The sequence below is a fragment of the Megascapheus bottae genome, chromosome 7 (genome assembly GCF_031878675.1).
Source record: "Megascapheus bottae isolate mThoBot1 chromosome 7, mThoBot2.hap1, whole genome shotgun sequence".
Lineage (NCBI taxonomy): Eukaryota > Metazoa > Chordata > Mammalia > Rodentia > Geomyidae > Megascapheus > Megascapheus bottae.
This window is the reverse complement of record NC_143515.1, coordinates 11066424-11082691: the sequence shown is the minus strand read 5'-3', so window position 1 is coordinate 11082691 and position 16268 is coordinate 11066424. Positions and strand designations below refer to the sequence as shown.

General features: G+C 45.9%; 1 protein-coding gene across 6 annotated transcripts in view; it reads left to right on the top strand.

Moving 5' to 3' along the window:
• The window catches only part of Cracdl (CRACD like), a 126549-nt gene that overhangs the window by 98329 nt on the left and 11952 nt on the right, over positions 1-16268 (top strand). For all 6 annotated transcript variants that reach the window (XM_090336486.1, XM_090336487.1, XM_090336484.1 and 3 more), the window contains exon 7: positions 1307-2984. In XM_090336486.1, coding sequence (XP_090192612.1) covers positions 1307-2984 — 1678 coding nt within the window. The remainder of the gene's footprint in view (positions 1-1306; positions 2985-16268) is intronic.

The following is a 16268-nucleotide window of genomic DNA, read 5'->3' as shown; positions in this document are numbered from 1 at the left end:
AATGATTTTCAATTATGACCACATCTTCAGGAGATCTTAACATCAATAATTTTTATAGTAGTAAAAGTCTGCAGATATGGCAAAGCCAAGAGCCTACATCTTAGACATTCTTTTATATATTTCTTTATCTATTTAAATCCAAAAGAATAGTGTTTGTATGCTTAACTTGCGGGGGGGAGATCCCAGACCTTCCATTCTTCCTGTATTCTTAGCAAGTAGAAGTAACTTAGAAAAGGCTAAAGTAACATGGGGGGAGCGGTTATAGTTGAGTGGTAGAGTACTTGCCTAGCAGCCATGAGGCCCAAAGTTCCATCCCCAGCGATGAAAAAATAAAAATTAAAAAAACAAAGGATAACAAAAAACTACCAAAAACATTGCCCCAAATGTCACATTTCCTACTTTAGAAAAGAGGACAGGTCATTGTTTATACCACAGCCTGAGTACCCCAGACCCGACTCTGTTTGGGTCGTTTCCACATACTGCCTTCCTGAGTGAGTTGTGACCACCTTCATCTTCTTTATTGAGAAAAGAGGAATGGACTTTGTGGCAGCAAGGAGAAAACTAGATTAGCAACTGAGTTCCAGAGACCTTTCCAAAGAAAGATTGTGTATCCAAGAGGGGCATGGTAAGGGATAATACCTAGAGACTGGAGCCTTGGTTTGACTTGAGGAGGGAGTAGGAGAAATACTGTTAGGATCAGAGAATAGAAGACTTTCCTTTTAGCTGATGTTATTTCTTGGCTATTGTATGGATTGTGTTTTAGGAAAGCCAGCCTGGCTTTGTTGTACAGGGCTGTCCCCAAGCCTGATGTAGAGTTATCCTGGAGGCAGTACAGAGTCGTAGAATTCATCAGGGTCACTAGTTAGCTACTGTCTAACTCAGCCTTAGGCAAGGTTTGATTCCTTCAGAGCACACACTTCTCCAAGTCCCTTCCCCGCTAGGATTAATAGAAGATTCAAGGAAATAACAGGTGTAGAACACCACGTGTGGAAGGTGTTTGCCCCCACATTGGTCACTGTCCTCTGCTTCACTCCTTGGAGCAGCATCCACTGATTTAGTGGCTTGACCCCTCAGAGCTACAGGAGATATTTATTACAAGGTCCTAACTTGTTCTGCAGAATTTATGAGCCAGGGTTCCAAGAGGACTGTTAGGGGAAAGATTAAGACACCTGTGTGTGGTTGTCTACTCCAGGGCCAGCTTTGAGATGCACTGCCTTCTCTAAACCATAACCAACCCTGACAAGACGTCATAAACTGTGTAATGTTTGCTGCAGTGACCTGGTCTTTGGTCTTTTCTATCTTGCAGCGGGCCCAGTCTGAATCACTGAGTGATCTGATATGTACCCCAGAAGAGGAAGGATATAATGAGAAGTTATTCTCCCAAGTCAGCATGGAAGAGAACATCAGCTCTAGGCAGCAAGAGTTAATGCTGGACAGAGAGCCTGAGCCCCGTGTACCAGTTATCTTGTTCCCACCTGGGGGACCCAGAGCCAGACGCGCCCGCCTGCAGCACTGCCCAGCACTGAGTGCCAGCATGGAGGAGGGGACCTCCCCAGGGGACGAGCCCTCCAGCCGCCCAGCCACCCCAGAGGCCACCCCAGGGGCCACCCAGGACGCCACCCTAGAGGTCACCCCGGAGGTCACGGAGCCTGTGGCAGGCCCCAGCCCAGGCTTGGAGGCCCCATCCGAGGGCCCAGGCTTGGAGGCCCCATCCGAGTCGGAAGGTGCCCCTCACCCTAGCCCCCACATTGAGATCCAGGCGGAGGAGCCGTCCACCACAAGCCCAGGTCCCCCGGCTGAGGACACGGCTGAGGAGGTGGCTTCTGCTTCTGGAGATGGGGAAGCTCCATTATCCATCTGTGTGGCTGATGGGCCCGGGGCGCCTCCTGAGACTGTCATTGTCACCTTGGAGACACCCCCTGACACAGAGGGGGCAGCCCACGGGGTCCAGGAGGAGGAGGAGGTGGAGCTGACGCCCCGGCCTGAGGGGGCAGGGGACGATGTCCCCACGGCCCCGGCCCCCAGCCCGCCCGTGCCCAAGAGCTGCCTGAAGCACAAGGCGGCGGCCGTGGACCAGGGCCCCAGCGGACCCCCGCCGCCCGCCGCGGAGCCGCCCCCGGAGCAGCCCAGCGCCCCGGCCCAGGATCCGGAGGCCGCGCCTGCCGAGCACCCCAGGGCCAAGCAGGCCGAGCCTCCCCACGCGGGTCCCGAGAGGGCCGCGCCGCCGCCGGGACGGAAGAGCGAGCCGAGGGCCACGAAGAAGTTCTCGGTGTCCTCGTGCCGGGCGCGCTCGCGCCCCGCCGGCGCCCGCCTGCCCGAGCGCCCGGGTCCCCGGCCCGCGGGGGTCCGCGCCCCGCCGCTGCGCAGCAGCCCAGCCTGGCGCAGCGAGGCCGCCCTGGACGACTTGCCCCTGCTCCTTCCCGAGCCCCAGCCCGGAGACGCTGACCCCCCGAAGCCCGCGGAGTGCGACTCTCAGGAGCCCGGGGAGGCCGCGGCCCGCCGGGCTGGACCGGGCAGGAGCCCCCAGGACGCGGGGCCCACCCCTGGCTCCGGGGAGCCCTCGGCGGCGGCCAGGGAGGACAGAAACCCCTTCCCGGTCAAGCTGCGCTCCACCTCCCTCTCCCTCAAGTACCGAGAGGGCTCTTCTTCCCAGGAAGCAAAAGGAATCAAGAGATACAGTGCCGAGGTCAGGCTGGAAAGAGGAGGGCTGACTCTGCTCCCCAAAGATGAGCAGGGCCACTCGGGGTCTGCCCCCCTGCTTCGAGGCGCCAGGTCCCCCAACAGCCAAGGAAAGGGGAAGGCCCGCTCTCCCGAGCAGCCCAGCTCCAAGCCGCCCCTGCCCAGGAAGCCACTTCTGCAGAGCCTCACCCTTCCCTACCCGCCTGCAGGCCTGGACGCCAGCCTGGAGCCAGAGAAAGGCACCCCACAGCCGGACCCCAGGAAAGAGACCAGGATGGCAGAGAAGTCACCGCACAAGGGAGCGGGTAAGGTCCTCCTGGAGGGTGTTTGGGAATGAGGGCAATGGAGGGGAATCCCTCCTAGTGGGAGTTGCTTGCTGGACATAGACACTACAGGTCCCAAACTTGACGCCTGGCATATTCAAGGCCCTGGGTCCCATCCCCGGACACGGGGACACACGGACACACACACACACCCTGCAAAACAAGGACTAGAGCAGGAGGGAGAGATTGATACCAGGATCTTGTCAGGCATGTGGACATAACAAGGGAAATGAAAAACTGATGTATATCTTTTTATCTCAAAATTCAAGTTTTCCAAATTCCAGGACATGTGCACTTGTTTTGACACAGGTTCTCCCAAGGCCTAAGCTACTTTTTGGCTATAAAAGGAAGCACTTTCTACTAGAAAGAGTCCTTCTGACCTTTTCTCTGGAGGAAGATTTTCTTCTCTTTCATAATCAGGCCCATGTGATCTGGCTTCACATAGAAAGCATCCTGTGTATGATTGGAATCACACATCTATAAAATATAAGCCCTTGTTGAAGGTCAAGGGACACTTTGCTTCCTGTCCCAAAATAAGAGATGATGTTACAATTGGAGTAACTTATAAGAGCTTGTAAAGATCCAGCTATCATTTACAATGATAAACTAGATGGCTTTTCTCTCTTGACATTTTTCACTTAATTCTCAAACAAAGTGAGGATTTACAATATAAAAATACTTATTTATTAATGGAAGTCTGTGCGCCAGATAAGCAACACTAAATAAGTGAGATGTGTGCACATGTACACATGTATATGTGTGTGTATGTGTGTATGATGGGGGTCCTACAAAGTTTTCCATGGCAAATTTTAGTCTAAAATGTTTGAGCCTATTTTAAGTGGCTTCTAAAACAGAAGTCCAGGAGTCCGGAAAAGTACTGCATCATGAGGCAGATAGTAACCCAAGCAAAGTTGGTGGACCTCTTATAAAATCCTACCCCTCCTGCACAAAGGGGAAATTTTAGCTCAAAGCAATGTAAGCACAGGTCCTGGGATACTTGATAATCATCTCTGTCTTTCACCTGAGACATTAAGCGCAATATATAATGCCCTTTGAGTTTCTAAGGTGCAGCCCAAGAATTCAGGCATTTCCCAAGAGCCTGCACTTCTGGCCTTGCTGCCACTGAGCCCCTGGACTGAGTAGCCTCCTTGGCTGCTGCTGCTACTATATTAGTATAATAAGGGAGAGCACTCTGAGGGAGGTTCAAGTCATAGCTGATGAGCTTCTGCAAATTTCCACCACTTTATTGGAGTAACTATAGAGTGATTCAGAAAACCATTTTAATAGCACAGAGAGTTGCTCAGCATAGATTAAACCCTGACATCAGCACCATCTACCTCCATGACCCAGAACTAAAAATGTCTCTCAAGGGCTTACTGAATGAGCAGAACTTAAAAGCAGGAGACTCGGGGTCATAGTGAAAGCTCGAAAAGCAGCTCTGTAGTGCAGTGCTGGGTCCCTGAATTACTGTGGCTTCCATAACCCAGGCTGCCTGGCTATCCTTAGTGTAAATTGCCTGGGATTGTCGATAGTGAAATGTCTTGTCTTTTTCTTACAAAATGCAATGCCATATTTATTAAGGGCTTTGCTTAAGTAGTAGAAGTAGTAGAAAAAATTATCTTGCCCATGTATTAACATTCTCTTAAGTCACAGAAGTCACAAAGATGAATTGCAGAGTGAGAGTGTCTAGATTCCTTCTATGGCCACAGGTAATGGTTTTCATTTTAATGCAGTGGGAAGAGGAAAGGAATTACGCTCTGTGAGAAACCTTCTCTCCTCCCCCACCCCACCTTCCATGGTGTTCTTTGAAAGGCCAGTAGCAGAACAGGCTGTGGGTACTGCCTTATCGAAACCCCTTGGTTTGATTTTGAGTTACCCCTTGTAGATCAGTGTGTCAGAATCTGTGTTGTTGGATCCCATCCCCTTATCTATACAGCAACCCAGAAATGGATGTATTTGTAGTTTAGCTCATTAGTATACTTCTACTCTCATTGCTCCCAAATCATAGCAGCTGGAGGCAATTTGATTCACATAAACCATATAGATAATAAAAGTTTTAATAACTGTTAATCTGTTTTCCAGGAAGACCTAATTATTGCTCTTTATTATCTTCTGGTGGCAGGTACTTTGCACAGAGCCCCTATGTGAGCTACCATCATCTCCACTCATGAGCACGGACCATAAAGTTAGGTTATTGAAGTGTATCATATGGATGAATGATTCTGCCCTGCAGGGGCTGGGGAGAACACAATGGCTGTGATTAACACAGGAGCCCAGTTTGCAAAAGGACCTGGGTTTCCTGGCCCTCCTTGGAGAGTTAACTGCAAGCCCCACTGTGTCTGTACTCCTTAGCACAGAGGAGGCCTGTTTGTTGATCTGATGGATGGTTTGCTTATCAGGAAAACAGCCCAGGGTTAGAAGACTTGTACATTTTACAGGACACTGTGTGCTCTCATTGGACCATTCCATCCTAGAGACAAATTACAGGTTGGCAAGCAACTTTCTATGCATGGGGGAGAAGGATAACTTGCTACTGAGTTAGCAAGGCACCAATGGCTCATGCCCATAGTCCTAGCTACTCAAGAGAATGAGATCTGAGAATGTTGGTTCAAGATCAGCACAGGCAGCCAAATCCTCAAGGTTCCTATCACCAAAAGCTGGAACTGGAGGTATGGCTCAAGTGTTAAGAGTGTCAGCCATGAGAAGAAAAGAAAAGAAAAGAAAAACAACACAAGGCCCTGACTTCAAGTGACCATACTAGAAAGAGCTTTGGGTGGAAAGATGAAAAAGCACAAAAATCTCATACAAATATACTTTAAGCTAGGCACTCATGAAATCCTAGGTACTCAGGAGACAGACATAGCAAGGCTGTGATTTTGAAGGTGGCCTTGGCAACTTTAGCAACATCCTCGCTCAAAATAAAAATATTTTAAAGTGTGGGCTTGTGGGTAGAGTACAATGATAGAACACTCACAGCACCAAAAATGAGAAAAACTAAAAGCCTGTTTCCCAGATACCATCTATTGGCCTTTCTTGCTGGTAGCTTTTTCCTCTCTCCCTCCTTCCCCCCATCTTTCTCTCCCCCCCCCTCTAAGTATGCGATTGATTTTGCCCATAATTATGGTCACGTTTTGGAAGCTGGTACAACGAAGTGCCACTTTCACCTGGGGAATTCATGTGATCGCCAGCATCAACTCCAATCCTCTCTGGTGACATGCCCCAGCCTTGACCCTCTTTCAAAGAGTGTTCTCATTCATTCATGCGTTCATTACGTGTGTGCACGCAAGCTGGTACTAGTGATTAAATTCCAGGTCTGTCCTTGCTCTCCCTTAGTATTTTTTTAAAGATAAAGTTATTGATTTATATTAAAACTGCAGGATTCCCTCAAACACCTGCTACCCACTGAGAGCTAGACAAGGAACAGCCATGGTGCTGGCACATGGTAACCAGCCAGTGGCTGTGTCCTTCACCCTGAGAGCCCCAGTCTACTGGCCTGGCAGTCCTCTCAACAGAGCAGGTAGGAAGGGTACAGAGTCAGCAGATGGGTTGGACTGCCCAGGTCCTGCATAGTCACAGTTATGAGACAGGAAATGGTCATAATTCTTGGTTGTCCTGGTCCTAAGGTCTCTGGGAAGAACAAGTTGTTTCCCTCAGCTTTTTCATTCAAGGCTGGAGCTCTACTGCTTGAACCATACCTCCACATCTAACGTTTTGTTGACCAATTGGAGATAAGAGTCTCATGGATTTGCCTACCCAAGCTGACTTTGACCCCCAGTTCTTAGATCTCAGCCTCCTTATTAACTAGGTTTACAGGTGTGAGCCACCAACAGCATGAATTATTTCTTTCAGCAAATAATTCAGTGTACCCCTCTGTACTTTGCTAGTAGTCCCAAATGATGGAGTGCAGGGCTTGATTTTCAGAAGGGCATTTTGCCAAGATGGCAGCTAGATGCCACAAGTCGCCAGTGTGAAGATTGTAGGTGCTTTTTGTTGTGTGTGCTTGTCTGAGCCTGGGTGCTATCATTGAACTTTTTTTTTTTTGCACAAGGTTAGCACTCTACCAGCTGAGCTAAAGCTTCACTTCTGGCATTCTGGGGGTAGTTGTTTGGAGATAGGAGCCTCGTGGACTTTTTCTGCCTGGTCTGACTTCCAGCTGTGATTCTCAGATCTCAGCCTCCTGAATAGCTAGGATTTACAGGTGTGAACCACCAACCCCCAGCAGGATATGCCTTTTTCTCTTTGGATGTCAGGGACGTTTGTTGAAGAAATGAACTCACAGTCACTCTTCTCTGATGGCACAATTATTTCAGATACATACAAGCTTACTTGGGTAGATTATAGTTTTGTAAGTTTGAGTGTGGGTGTATATCCTAACAATCCAACCATAAATTATTTTCCCTTAAATTCTTTTTAAATATAACTTTATTGTGGTAAGAACATTTGAGATGAAATTTCTCTTAACAAATGTTTTAAATGTACACCATCAAGTTGTTGACTACAGAAAACAATGTTGTACAGCCAGTCTCTAGAACTTATTCACCTTATATAACTGGTTTCATACACATGATTAGTGGCAAGCCCAATTTCTTCCACCCCAGGCAACCACCAGTGGACGCTTTGATTCTGTGGGTTTGATTGAGATTTCACATGAGTGGGGTCATGACTTTGTGGCTTTTGTCTGCCTGTGACTGATTTGGTTCTCTTTTAGCACAATGTCCTCCAGGGTTATCCACGTGGCTGTGTAGAAAGAATTTTCTTCCTTTATGAGGCTGAATAGTAGCCCATTGTACATAAAGAACACTTCTTTTTCTGTGTGCCAGTTCTGGGGCTTTGAACCTAAGGCCTGGGTATGGCCCCTGAGCTTTTATGCTCAAGGCTAGTATACTACCACTTGAGCCACAGCTCCACTCCTAGCTTGTTGGTGGTTAATTGGACATCAGGGTCTCACATACTTTCTTGCCTGGACTAGATGTTAACCATTATGCTCAGATGTCAGCCTCCTGAGAAGTTAGGAACTAAAACAAAACTGAAAACACCAAAAATGCCCTTGAAATTACCCAGTGCTCAAAAAATATACATAGGTGAAGCCTGATGCCAGTGGCTCATGCTTATAATCCTAGCTACTCAGGAGGCTGTGATCTGAGGATCATGGTTTGAAGTCAGACCAGGCAGAAAAAGTGACTCTTATCTCCAATTAACCATCAAAATGTCAAAGTGAAGCTATGCCTCAAGCATTAGCCTTGAGCAAAATAGCTAAGGGACAGCACCCAGGGCCCAAGTTCAAGCACCAGTACCCAGCCCATGTACAAATTCATTGTGGGGTTGGAGTGTAGCCCAGTGGGAGAACATTTGCCTCATTTGTGCAGGGCTCTGGGTTCAATCGTTGGCACTAGAAAAAAAAGAAAAGAAAAAAATAGAGGTTTCTCAGAAAACTAAACATAGATCTTCCTTCCCTACAACCCAGCCATATCATTTCTGGATATTTACCCAGAACATCACATGCCAGGATATCATAAAGACCACTTACACATCCATGTTCATTGCTGCACTATTCACAATAGTCCAGTTTTGGAAATAGCCAAGATGCCCTACAATAGATGAGCAGATCAAAACAAATGTGGTACTTATACACAATAGAATTTCACACAGCTATTAGAAAGAAAAATAGTATGTCGTTTTGCAGCAAAATGGATGGACCTAGAACAAAGCATGTTAAGTGAGGTAAACCAAGCTCAGAGAGACAGAACAGCACATGTTTTCTCTCATGTGCAGAGGCTAGATCTAAAATACACTGGGGCATGATAAATTATATAGGACTCCAGGCATTCACACAGTAGGACCAGAGGAGGATACTGTTAGGGGAGGAACACAAAGGTGCAATGCCCCCTGCCTCTAATCATACAGTATTTATCAAAATAGACTCCAAAAAGCGTTTAAAGTCCTAAGAAAGGATTGAGGTTCTTCCCAAGAGGGAGTAAACACATATCACCCTATCTCACTCACTGTTAACTTGAAAACCACAGACAAAATACATAAAGCGAACAGGGGAATCCTCTGGAAGTCAGTTACAGCTGGTGGAGTGGGGAAGGAAGCAGGTACACACGTCATCCTGCACTGCCATCCATCTCCCAGCGGCAGGAGGAGCACAGATTTGAACAGGGCAGCAGGTGTGGGCAGTGAAGCAGCACCTGTCCACCCTGCCTCTGAGGACACTGCCCGGGGCTGTGGGGCCTCTTCCAGCTCTGCTTCTGCCGTTCCTAACCAGCAGCTCTTGCCACAAAGCAAGCAAACATCCCTGCATGGGGAGTTTTTTCCAGTTTCTACGCCAGGCAAGTGCCAACAGCAAGCCGGAACCCCCCCCCCTGCCCCGCCCTGGTGCTGTGGCCAGGAGAACTCCTGGGGCACTTTAGCCCCATTGCAGGTGAGCACCAGCAGACAGGCCTGCCTCCCTCACAGCAGCAGCCGTGGGTCACAAAGCCTTTGACTTTCCACACAGTCTGCTCCCCCCACTATACCCAGTCATTAAGTCACACCCCTCATCTATGGGCAACAGTGACAGTCTAGTGGCTGGTGGTCCCACAGGCATCTTTGTCGTGTCACAGATCTCCTATGGTTCCAGGGGGTGGGAGCATGTGAACCAGTGATTGTTGTAGTGATGTTTGAAATCACGATCCATCTATGAGCTACATGTATATGAAACTGCTTAGAATGAGCACAGCAAAACCTTTGAGGAGCCTTAAGAGTATCAGCATAATATTCAAAATACCTAGGATATAGCCAATGGTAATTTACACATGTAATCCCAGCACTGAGGAAGCAGAGGCAAGAGAGTCAAAAGTTTGAAGCTAGCTTGTACTACATAGTGAGACAGTATCTCAAAAGAAAAACAAAACAAAAAAGGATGATAGAGATAAAAATTATGCAACATACAAAGAATCAAGAAAGCCTAAAATAGTCTCAAGGAATACTGGAAGTACTCAATATGGTAGAATATTGGAAGTACTAGATAAAGGTATTTCACCAACTTTCAAGAAAGAAGAGTGAGAACACTTGAAAAGAATTAGAAGTTGCTGGGCTGGGAGTTTGGCTTAGTGGTAGAGTGCTTGCCTAGCATGCACGAAGACCCGAGTTCAATTCCTCAGTACCACATACATAGAAAAAAGCCGGAAGTGGTGCTGAGGCTCAAGTGGTAGAGTGCTAACCTTGAGAAAATCCAAGGACAGTGCTCAGGCCCTGAGCTCAAGCCCAGGACTGGCAAAAAAAAAAAAAAAGTTGCAAAGAATTTGAAGCTGGCAAAGTGGCTAAAAAAATGGCTGTATTAGTATCACAAAAAGACTCCAGAAAAGGGATAGTTTTAAGAATAGACATGTTTCTTTCAGATAATTTTAGTAATATTTGTCAATTGCTAAAGAACAATTTTCCAAGAATATATAACAATCCCACGTGTGCATTTTCTTAATAACAAAGCTTTACAATTGGTGAAACAAAAGTTGTTGGAACTAAAAGGAGAAACAAACAGTCCTATGATCACATGTAGACACTTTAGTGTTTATTCTTTCTATATAGTTAAGAAAAATAAAAGCCAGAAAACTAGGAAGTTTGTAGAAGAATGAGTAATAAATGCCATAGGTCAACTTGACATTTATTGGACATTGTAACTACCACATTCCCTGTAAGGGCACATGGAACGTGCATGAATATAGACCATATTCTTGGTCACTCAGAAAGCCCACTCAACATGAAAGTATTCCAAGTTTGTTCTTTTCCCATACCAAATCCAACAAGGATTCAGTGGTATATCTGAGAAGAGATCTGAAAAATCATTAAATATTTGAATTTAAATGTTAAACCACTAAATAATTGTGGACTAAAGAGAAAGTATCAAGAAACAGTAAGCACTGAATAAAAATGAAAATGCAATGTATCAAAATTTGCAGAAAGCAGATAAAGTGGTACTTGGGGAAATTCATAGTATTAAATCCTTATATTAGAAAGACAAAATATTTGAAAGCTCATCAAAGCATTAATCTGAACTTCCATCTAAAGGAACTAGAAAAAGAATAGCAAGCTAAATTCAAAGCAAAAGGAAGATAATTGCTAAGACCATGAAGATGAAATGGGGAAGAAGAGAAACCTAAAGATGGCCCTTCCAAAGAACTAGTAAAATAGATAATCTCAAGCCAGGTATAGTAGCTTGTCATTCTATCTATTTGGAAAGTAGAGATAAAGGAATCAAGGCTGGGAATGTGGCTTTCTTGGCATGTATAAAGCCTTGGGTTCGATTCTTCAGTATCACATAAAAAGAAAAAGCCAGAAGTGGTGCTGTGGCTCAAGTGGTAGAGTGCTAGCCTTGAGTTAAAGAAGCTCAGGGACAGTACCCAGGCCCTGAGTTCAGCTCCAGGATTGGCCAAAAAGAAAAAGTTGAGGCCACTCCAAGCCAAAGAGATATATAGATACAGATAGATAAATATAGGCGGATTGCAGTCTAGACTGGCCCAGGCATAAAGCAAGCCCCCCCCCCCTTTAAAATAATCAACACAGAAAAGGCCTGGCATAGTGACAGAACTAGACAGACATCCCCTCCACCACCACCTCCCAAAAGACACAAATTACCCACATCAGGAGTACCATTATTCCAGCTGCCAGCAATGATCATCCAGAGCTGGGTTATTGTTGCTCACACCTGGAATCCTAGATACTTAAAAGCTGAAAACTGAACAATCATGATCTGAAGCCAGCCTAGCCAGAAAAAGTCTGAGTTTCCATCTCCAATGAACCGGCTGGGCTAAAGGTATGACTCAAGTAGATGAGCACTAGCCATGAGCAAGAAAGCTAGCAGTAATATAATACTTCAAATTCAAACCCCAAGTATCAATTTAAAATTATGGTAATAAGGGAATACTCTGAAATTCTTGTGCATATAAATTTGACAAATGAGAAGAAAAAGGCCAATTCCTTGAAATACACAAACTATCAAACTTAAAAGAAGAAATAATCTGAATAGTCCTGCATCTGTTAAAAGAAATAATACCACTACTTTTAAACTCTTTCAGAAAAACTCTAGGCTCATAGGATTTTACTAGCGATTTGTACCAAATGTGTATAGTAGAAGTAATACTACAATTTCATGCAAAAAACAAGAGGGAACACCTCCCAACTTATTTTATGAGACTCAACATCACTTTGATGTCAGACTTAAAGACAGTACAAAAACTGTAGATGGATATCAGTCTCTAATTCAGATGTTAAAGACTTTCACAAAATGTTACCAAATTGTCCATCACGACCAAATTGTTGTGTAGTATCGGAACACCCTTAGGCAAAAGTATAAACCTTGTCATCAGTCTCCCATCATTTAGGAAAACTAAAAGAGTTCGCTCCCACCTCTGGGTGCTATAAAGGAAAACCTCTGTTGGTGTGAACCTCCGAGGGAGACACCAACAGGCCTCTTGGGAGACTGGGCAGGTGTGCCCTGCAGCGGGGAGATATGGTGGACTGATGCTGGACTCAAGCCATGGTGCCATATGGAAGACCAATCTTTTGTATGACTTACTGTGTTCCCAGAGTTCTGTCTCATGGGCTACCAAGGGGACACTGGGGAACAGAATTCCAGTCAGCCCTGCAATGGAAGGAAATCATTTAGCGTTAGTTCTGGACAGCCATCAAGCTCAGATGTGGCCAAACCCACTGACATAGTGATAGGTGCCAACCAAAAGACATTCCTTCCTGTTCTCCTTATCCATTGGTATGTACCTGGCCTGCTGCCTCAGCTTGGATACAGGGGCCTTCATCTGACTCAGCTCAGAGGCTGTGCTTTCTAATTACTTAATTAAAGCTGGCTATAACAAGGTGACTGCTGGAACCTGAGAAGGATGGGGAAGGAAAAGAATTAGGAATTTTCATTCTTTGGGGGGCAGAAGTGCCTTGGAGCTGTGTTTTGCTCTATCTGAAGCTGTAATGAAGGGAAGCGGGCCTGTCAGCCACCGCTGCCATTTTGCAGGGGCTGCTTCCGTACTTGTCTGAGACAGTCATTAACTCTTGGGTGGATGAGAGATGGAGAGGCTCAGGAGAGAATTGGGTTTAAAGAAGACCAAAAGGCAATTGTTCCAGCCCCCTCTGAATAGGGCTAAGGATAGAAGGGCCAGAGAATATGGCAGGAAGTCAGGCCAGAGGCAGGGATTATGGTGCCCAACGTGGACAGCTCTTGGAGTCAGTGGACATCCTCCAAACCAGAGGTTCAGAGGCGCATCCCACCCAGCCTGCACACTTCACCAACCAGAAAGGAGATATGGTAGACCATCCTCTAGCAAGCTGCTATCCACAAACCGGGGACAGGTGGTGGCCCAAAGCGTCCACATGAGTACCTGTCCATGATGGACATGTTAAAGACTCCCCGGGAAGTGTTTGTGTGGAGCAACCTCTGTTCTTGATGTTAAAATTTGAGTAGGAAATGTCCTTCCCCCCCCCCACTGACTTGGGTGTTCAACTCTTGGTCCTCAGCTCGTGGAGCTGCTTGGGAAGTGCTCAGAGCTTTGGGAAGTGAAGCCTTCCTGTCTGCACCTCTGAAACTGAGCCCAAAATATTCCTTTCCCCTTAAGTTGTTTATGTCAGGTATTTTGTACATTCTAGCATATTTGGGAAGTACTTCCTCAGTGGAAAAGTGCCTAGGAATCTGATTCAAGATGGTGCTTCTGAGACAGAGGAGGGGATTGAGGACTGCCTATCTGACTGGCAAGAATCATCATCCAACCTTGATCCCTTGCTGCACTGACTGTTTTACATATACATTAAAAATTTTTTTGCCAGTCTTGGGCTTGAACTCAGGACTTCAGCACTGTCCTTGGACTTTCTCAAGGCTAGAGCTCTATCACTTGAGCCTCAGCACCACTTCCGGCTTTTTTCTATGTATGTGGTTCTGAGGAATCAAGCCCAGGTCTTTGTGCATGCTAGACAATCACTTTACCACTAGGCCAAACTCCCAGCCCCTACATATAAATTTAAACAGAAATTACACATTCAGTTTCCTCTTTGAGGTATTAGCCACCTCCAAAAGGTTCAGAAACCATGTGTGACTGGTTCACAGCGTAGCACTTCTCTTATCACGAAAGTCCTGTTTGGACAGCATGGATGAAGATAATGTCCTATTTCAGGTTTTCATTAGCAAGTAGCTTCTTTCTGCAGCCCTGTAAGGGTTGTACTCCCCCCAAATATGACTTAAGTCATATCTCACGATGTTCCTGTGTATGTCTCCTCCTCCACATCTGCTTCCCAGACTTGGGGCCTGTGTGGACTTACCTACCACTTGCACTCAGTAAATGTGGCAGTGATAGCCACAACTATTGTATACTAAATGCCAATTAGCATGATTTACGTGCTAATTTTCAACAGTAATCCTGTAGGATGAATGGGAAGTTTAGGTTGAAGAATTTGCCAAAAGTCATGTGATCTGTAAAACAGAGTTTGGAACCAGAGATGGATGGGGTAGATACTCTAAACTATTAAACCATGATGAGGTAAGTCCCAGCTGAGGTAATTTGTTCCCCAGTGGACAAGTGGCAATATCTTAGAGACAGATCTGATTGTCACGGTGAGGGGAATGCAGGTGGGAGGAGACGCTGTCTAGTAGGTAGAAAGATGATGAATATTCTATCCTGCACAGAATGCTTCCCACAATGTAAACATTCCGTCCAAGATGTCAGAGAGCCACGGTTGAATAACTATTGTTTGTCACTCAATCAGCAAGTTAAATGAGGAGGAAGCCAAGATGAAGTGTTTGTATACATTTCAAATTGTAGGGGAAAATATGCAATGCAATAATTTTCCTTCTCTCTGTCTCTCTCTCTTTCTCTTTCATTCTTCTGTTGTATCTCAAAGCTATTTTCAAATGACAGTGCCTTTCTATCCCTGTGTCCTTTTTAAGACCCTAGTGATATCTCTCAGGTTATGGAGACCAGCTGTCTGGTCAGAGGTGGACTTGAGTCATTGCCTTCTGCTGAGAGTCTAGCCTGAGTTGCACAGGTGGTGGCAGTTGAAGAGATGTGCTTTTGACCCAACTCCTCCACTGACAACTCAGGCCAGGCTCCCTAATGTTCCGCTGAGGTGTGGGGGTTGGACTGGGCCACACTGAATGTCTGCCTATCTTTTCACACTGAAGTTTAGGTAGGTGAGCCTGAGGCCAACAAAAGAACCCGGCAAAGATTCTTTCCTTGGGACGGCCCCTAATACATGTGCCAGCACATGGGTAACCAGATTCCTTCTTTCATGAATCCTAATAGATACTTGTATGTTGGTTTTTTTATATTCATTCCTTGCACACACAACTTACCTGTGAACTAGTCAGCCCTAAACTAAGGTTGAGCATAGAGCAAGAAACAAAGCAGACTCTAAGCTGTTTGGGAAAAGGCTCACAGAATATTTTCCTATAGACACCTCTAAAGCAAACCCCAGCCCCTGGACAGGACTGACCACCTCTGCATGATGAACAGGCCTTCCTCATGAGAAGCCTGACTCCATTAGCCTTCTCCCACAGGCTGGACGGATCCATGATGCCATGCTAATAATTGTATGTTCGCTGCATATGTGAATAGGTTTCAGCTAGTTAATGGAAACAGACCATCATATAGAAAGGACTCACCCTGGCTCTTACCAACTCTTACCTCCTAGGATGTAAATACCTACTGGCACTGTGTTTTTGAAGATTGTAACAGAGGTACAAGTCATGGAAGAAATTAGCCTGAGGCTGGAGAAGCAGAAAAACCAGGCAAAGAGCCTCTAGCTCTGCTTTCTGAACTAGGAAAGGAGATTTGGCATGGTGACTTCATTTGAATAGCTGGAAGTGACTTCACACCCCCTAGTTTTCTCCCTGAGAACCCCATTTTGCCAGAATATTGTAAAATGTGTCTGTTTGTAGAAAACTCAAATCCAGCTGAGGAAGTAGTTCAGTAGTAGAGTAATTATATATTATAGGTGCAAAGGTCAGGGTTCCAACCCCTGCACAGAATTGAAAAAAATCTGGGTGTGCATGGCTCATGCTTATAATCCTGGCTACTCAGAAGGCTGGTTCAAAGCCAGCCAAGGCCAGAAAGTCTCCAATTAAGCACTATAAAAGCCTGAAGTGGAGCTGTAGGTCAAGTGGTAGAATGATAACCTTGAACAAAAAAGCTCAGAGGTAGCAACCCCAGGCACTGAATTCAAACGTTAGGATCAGCACAAAACAAAACAACAGACTTTTCCTTGTTGATTTGGGTGCAGAAGCAGGAGGAGGGA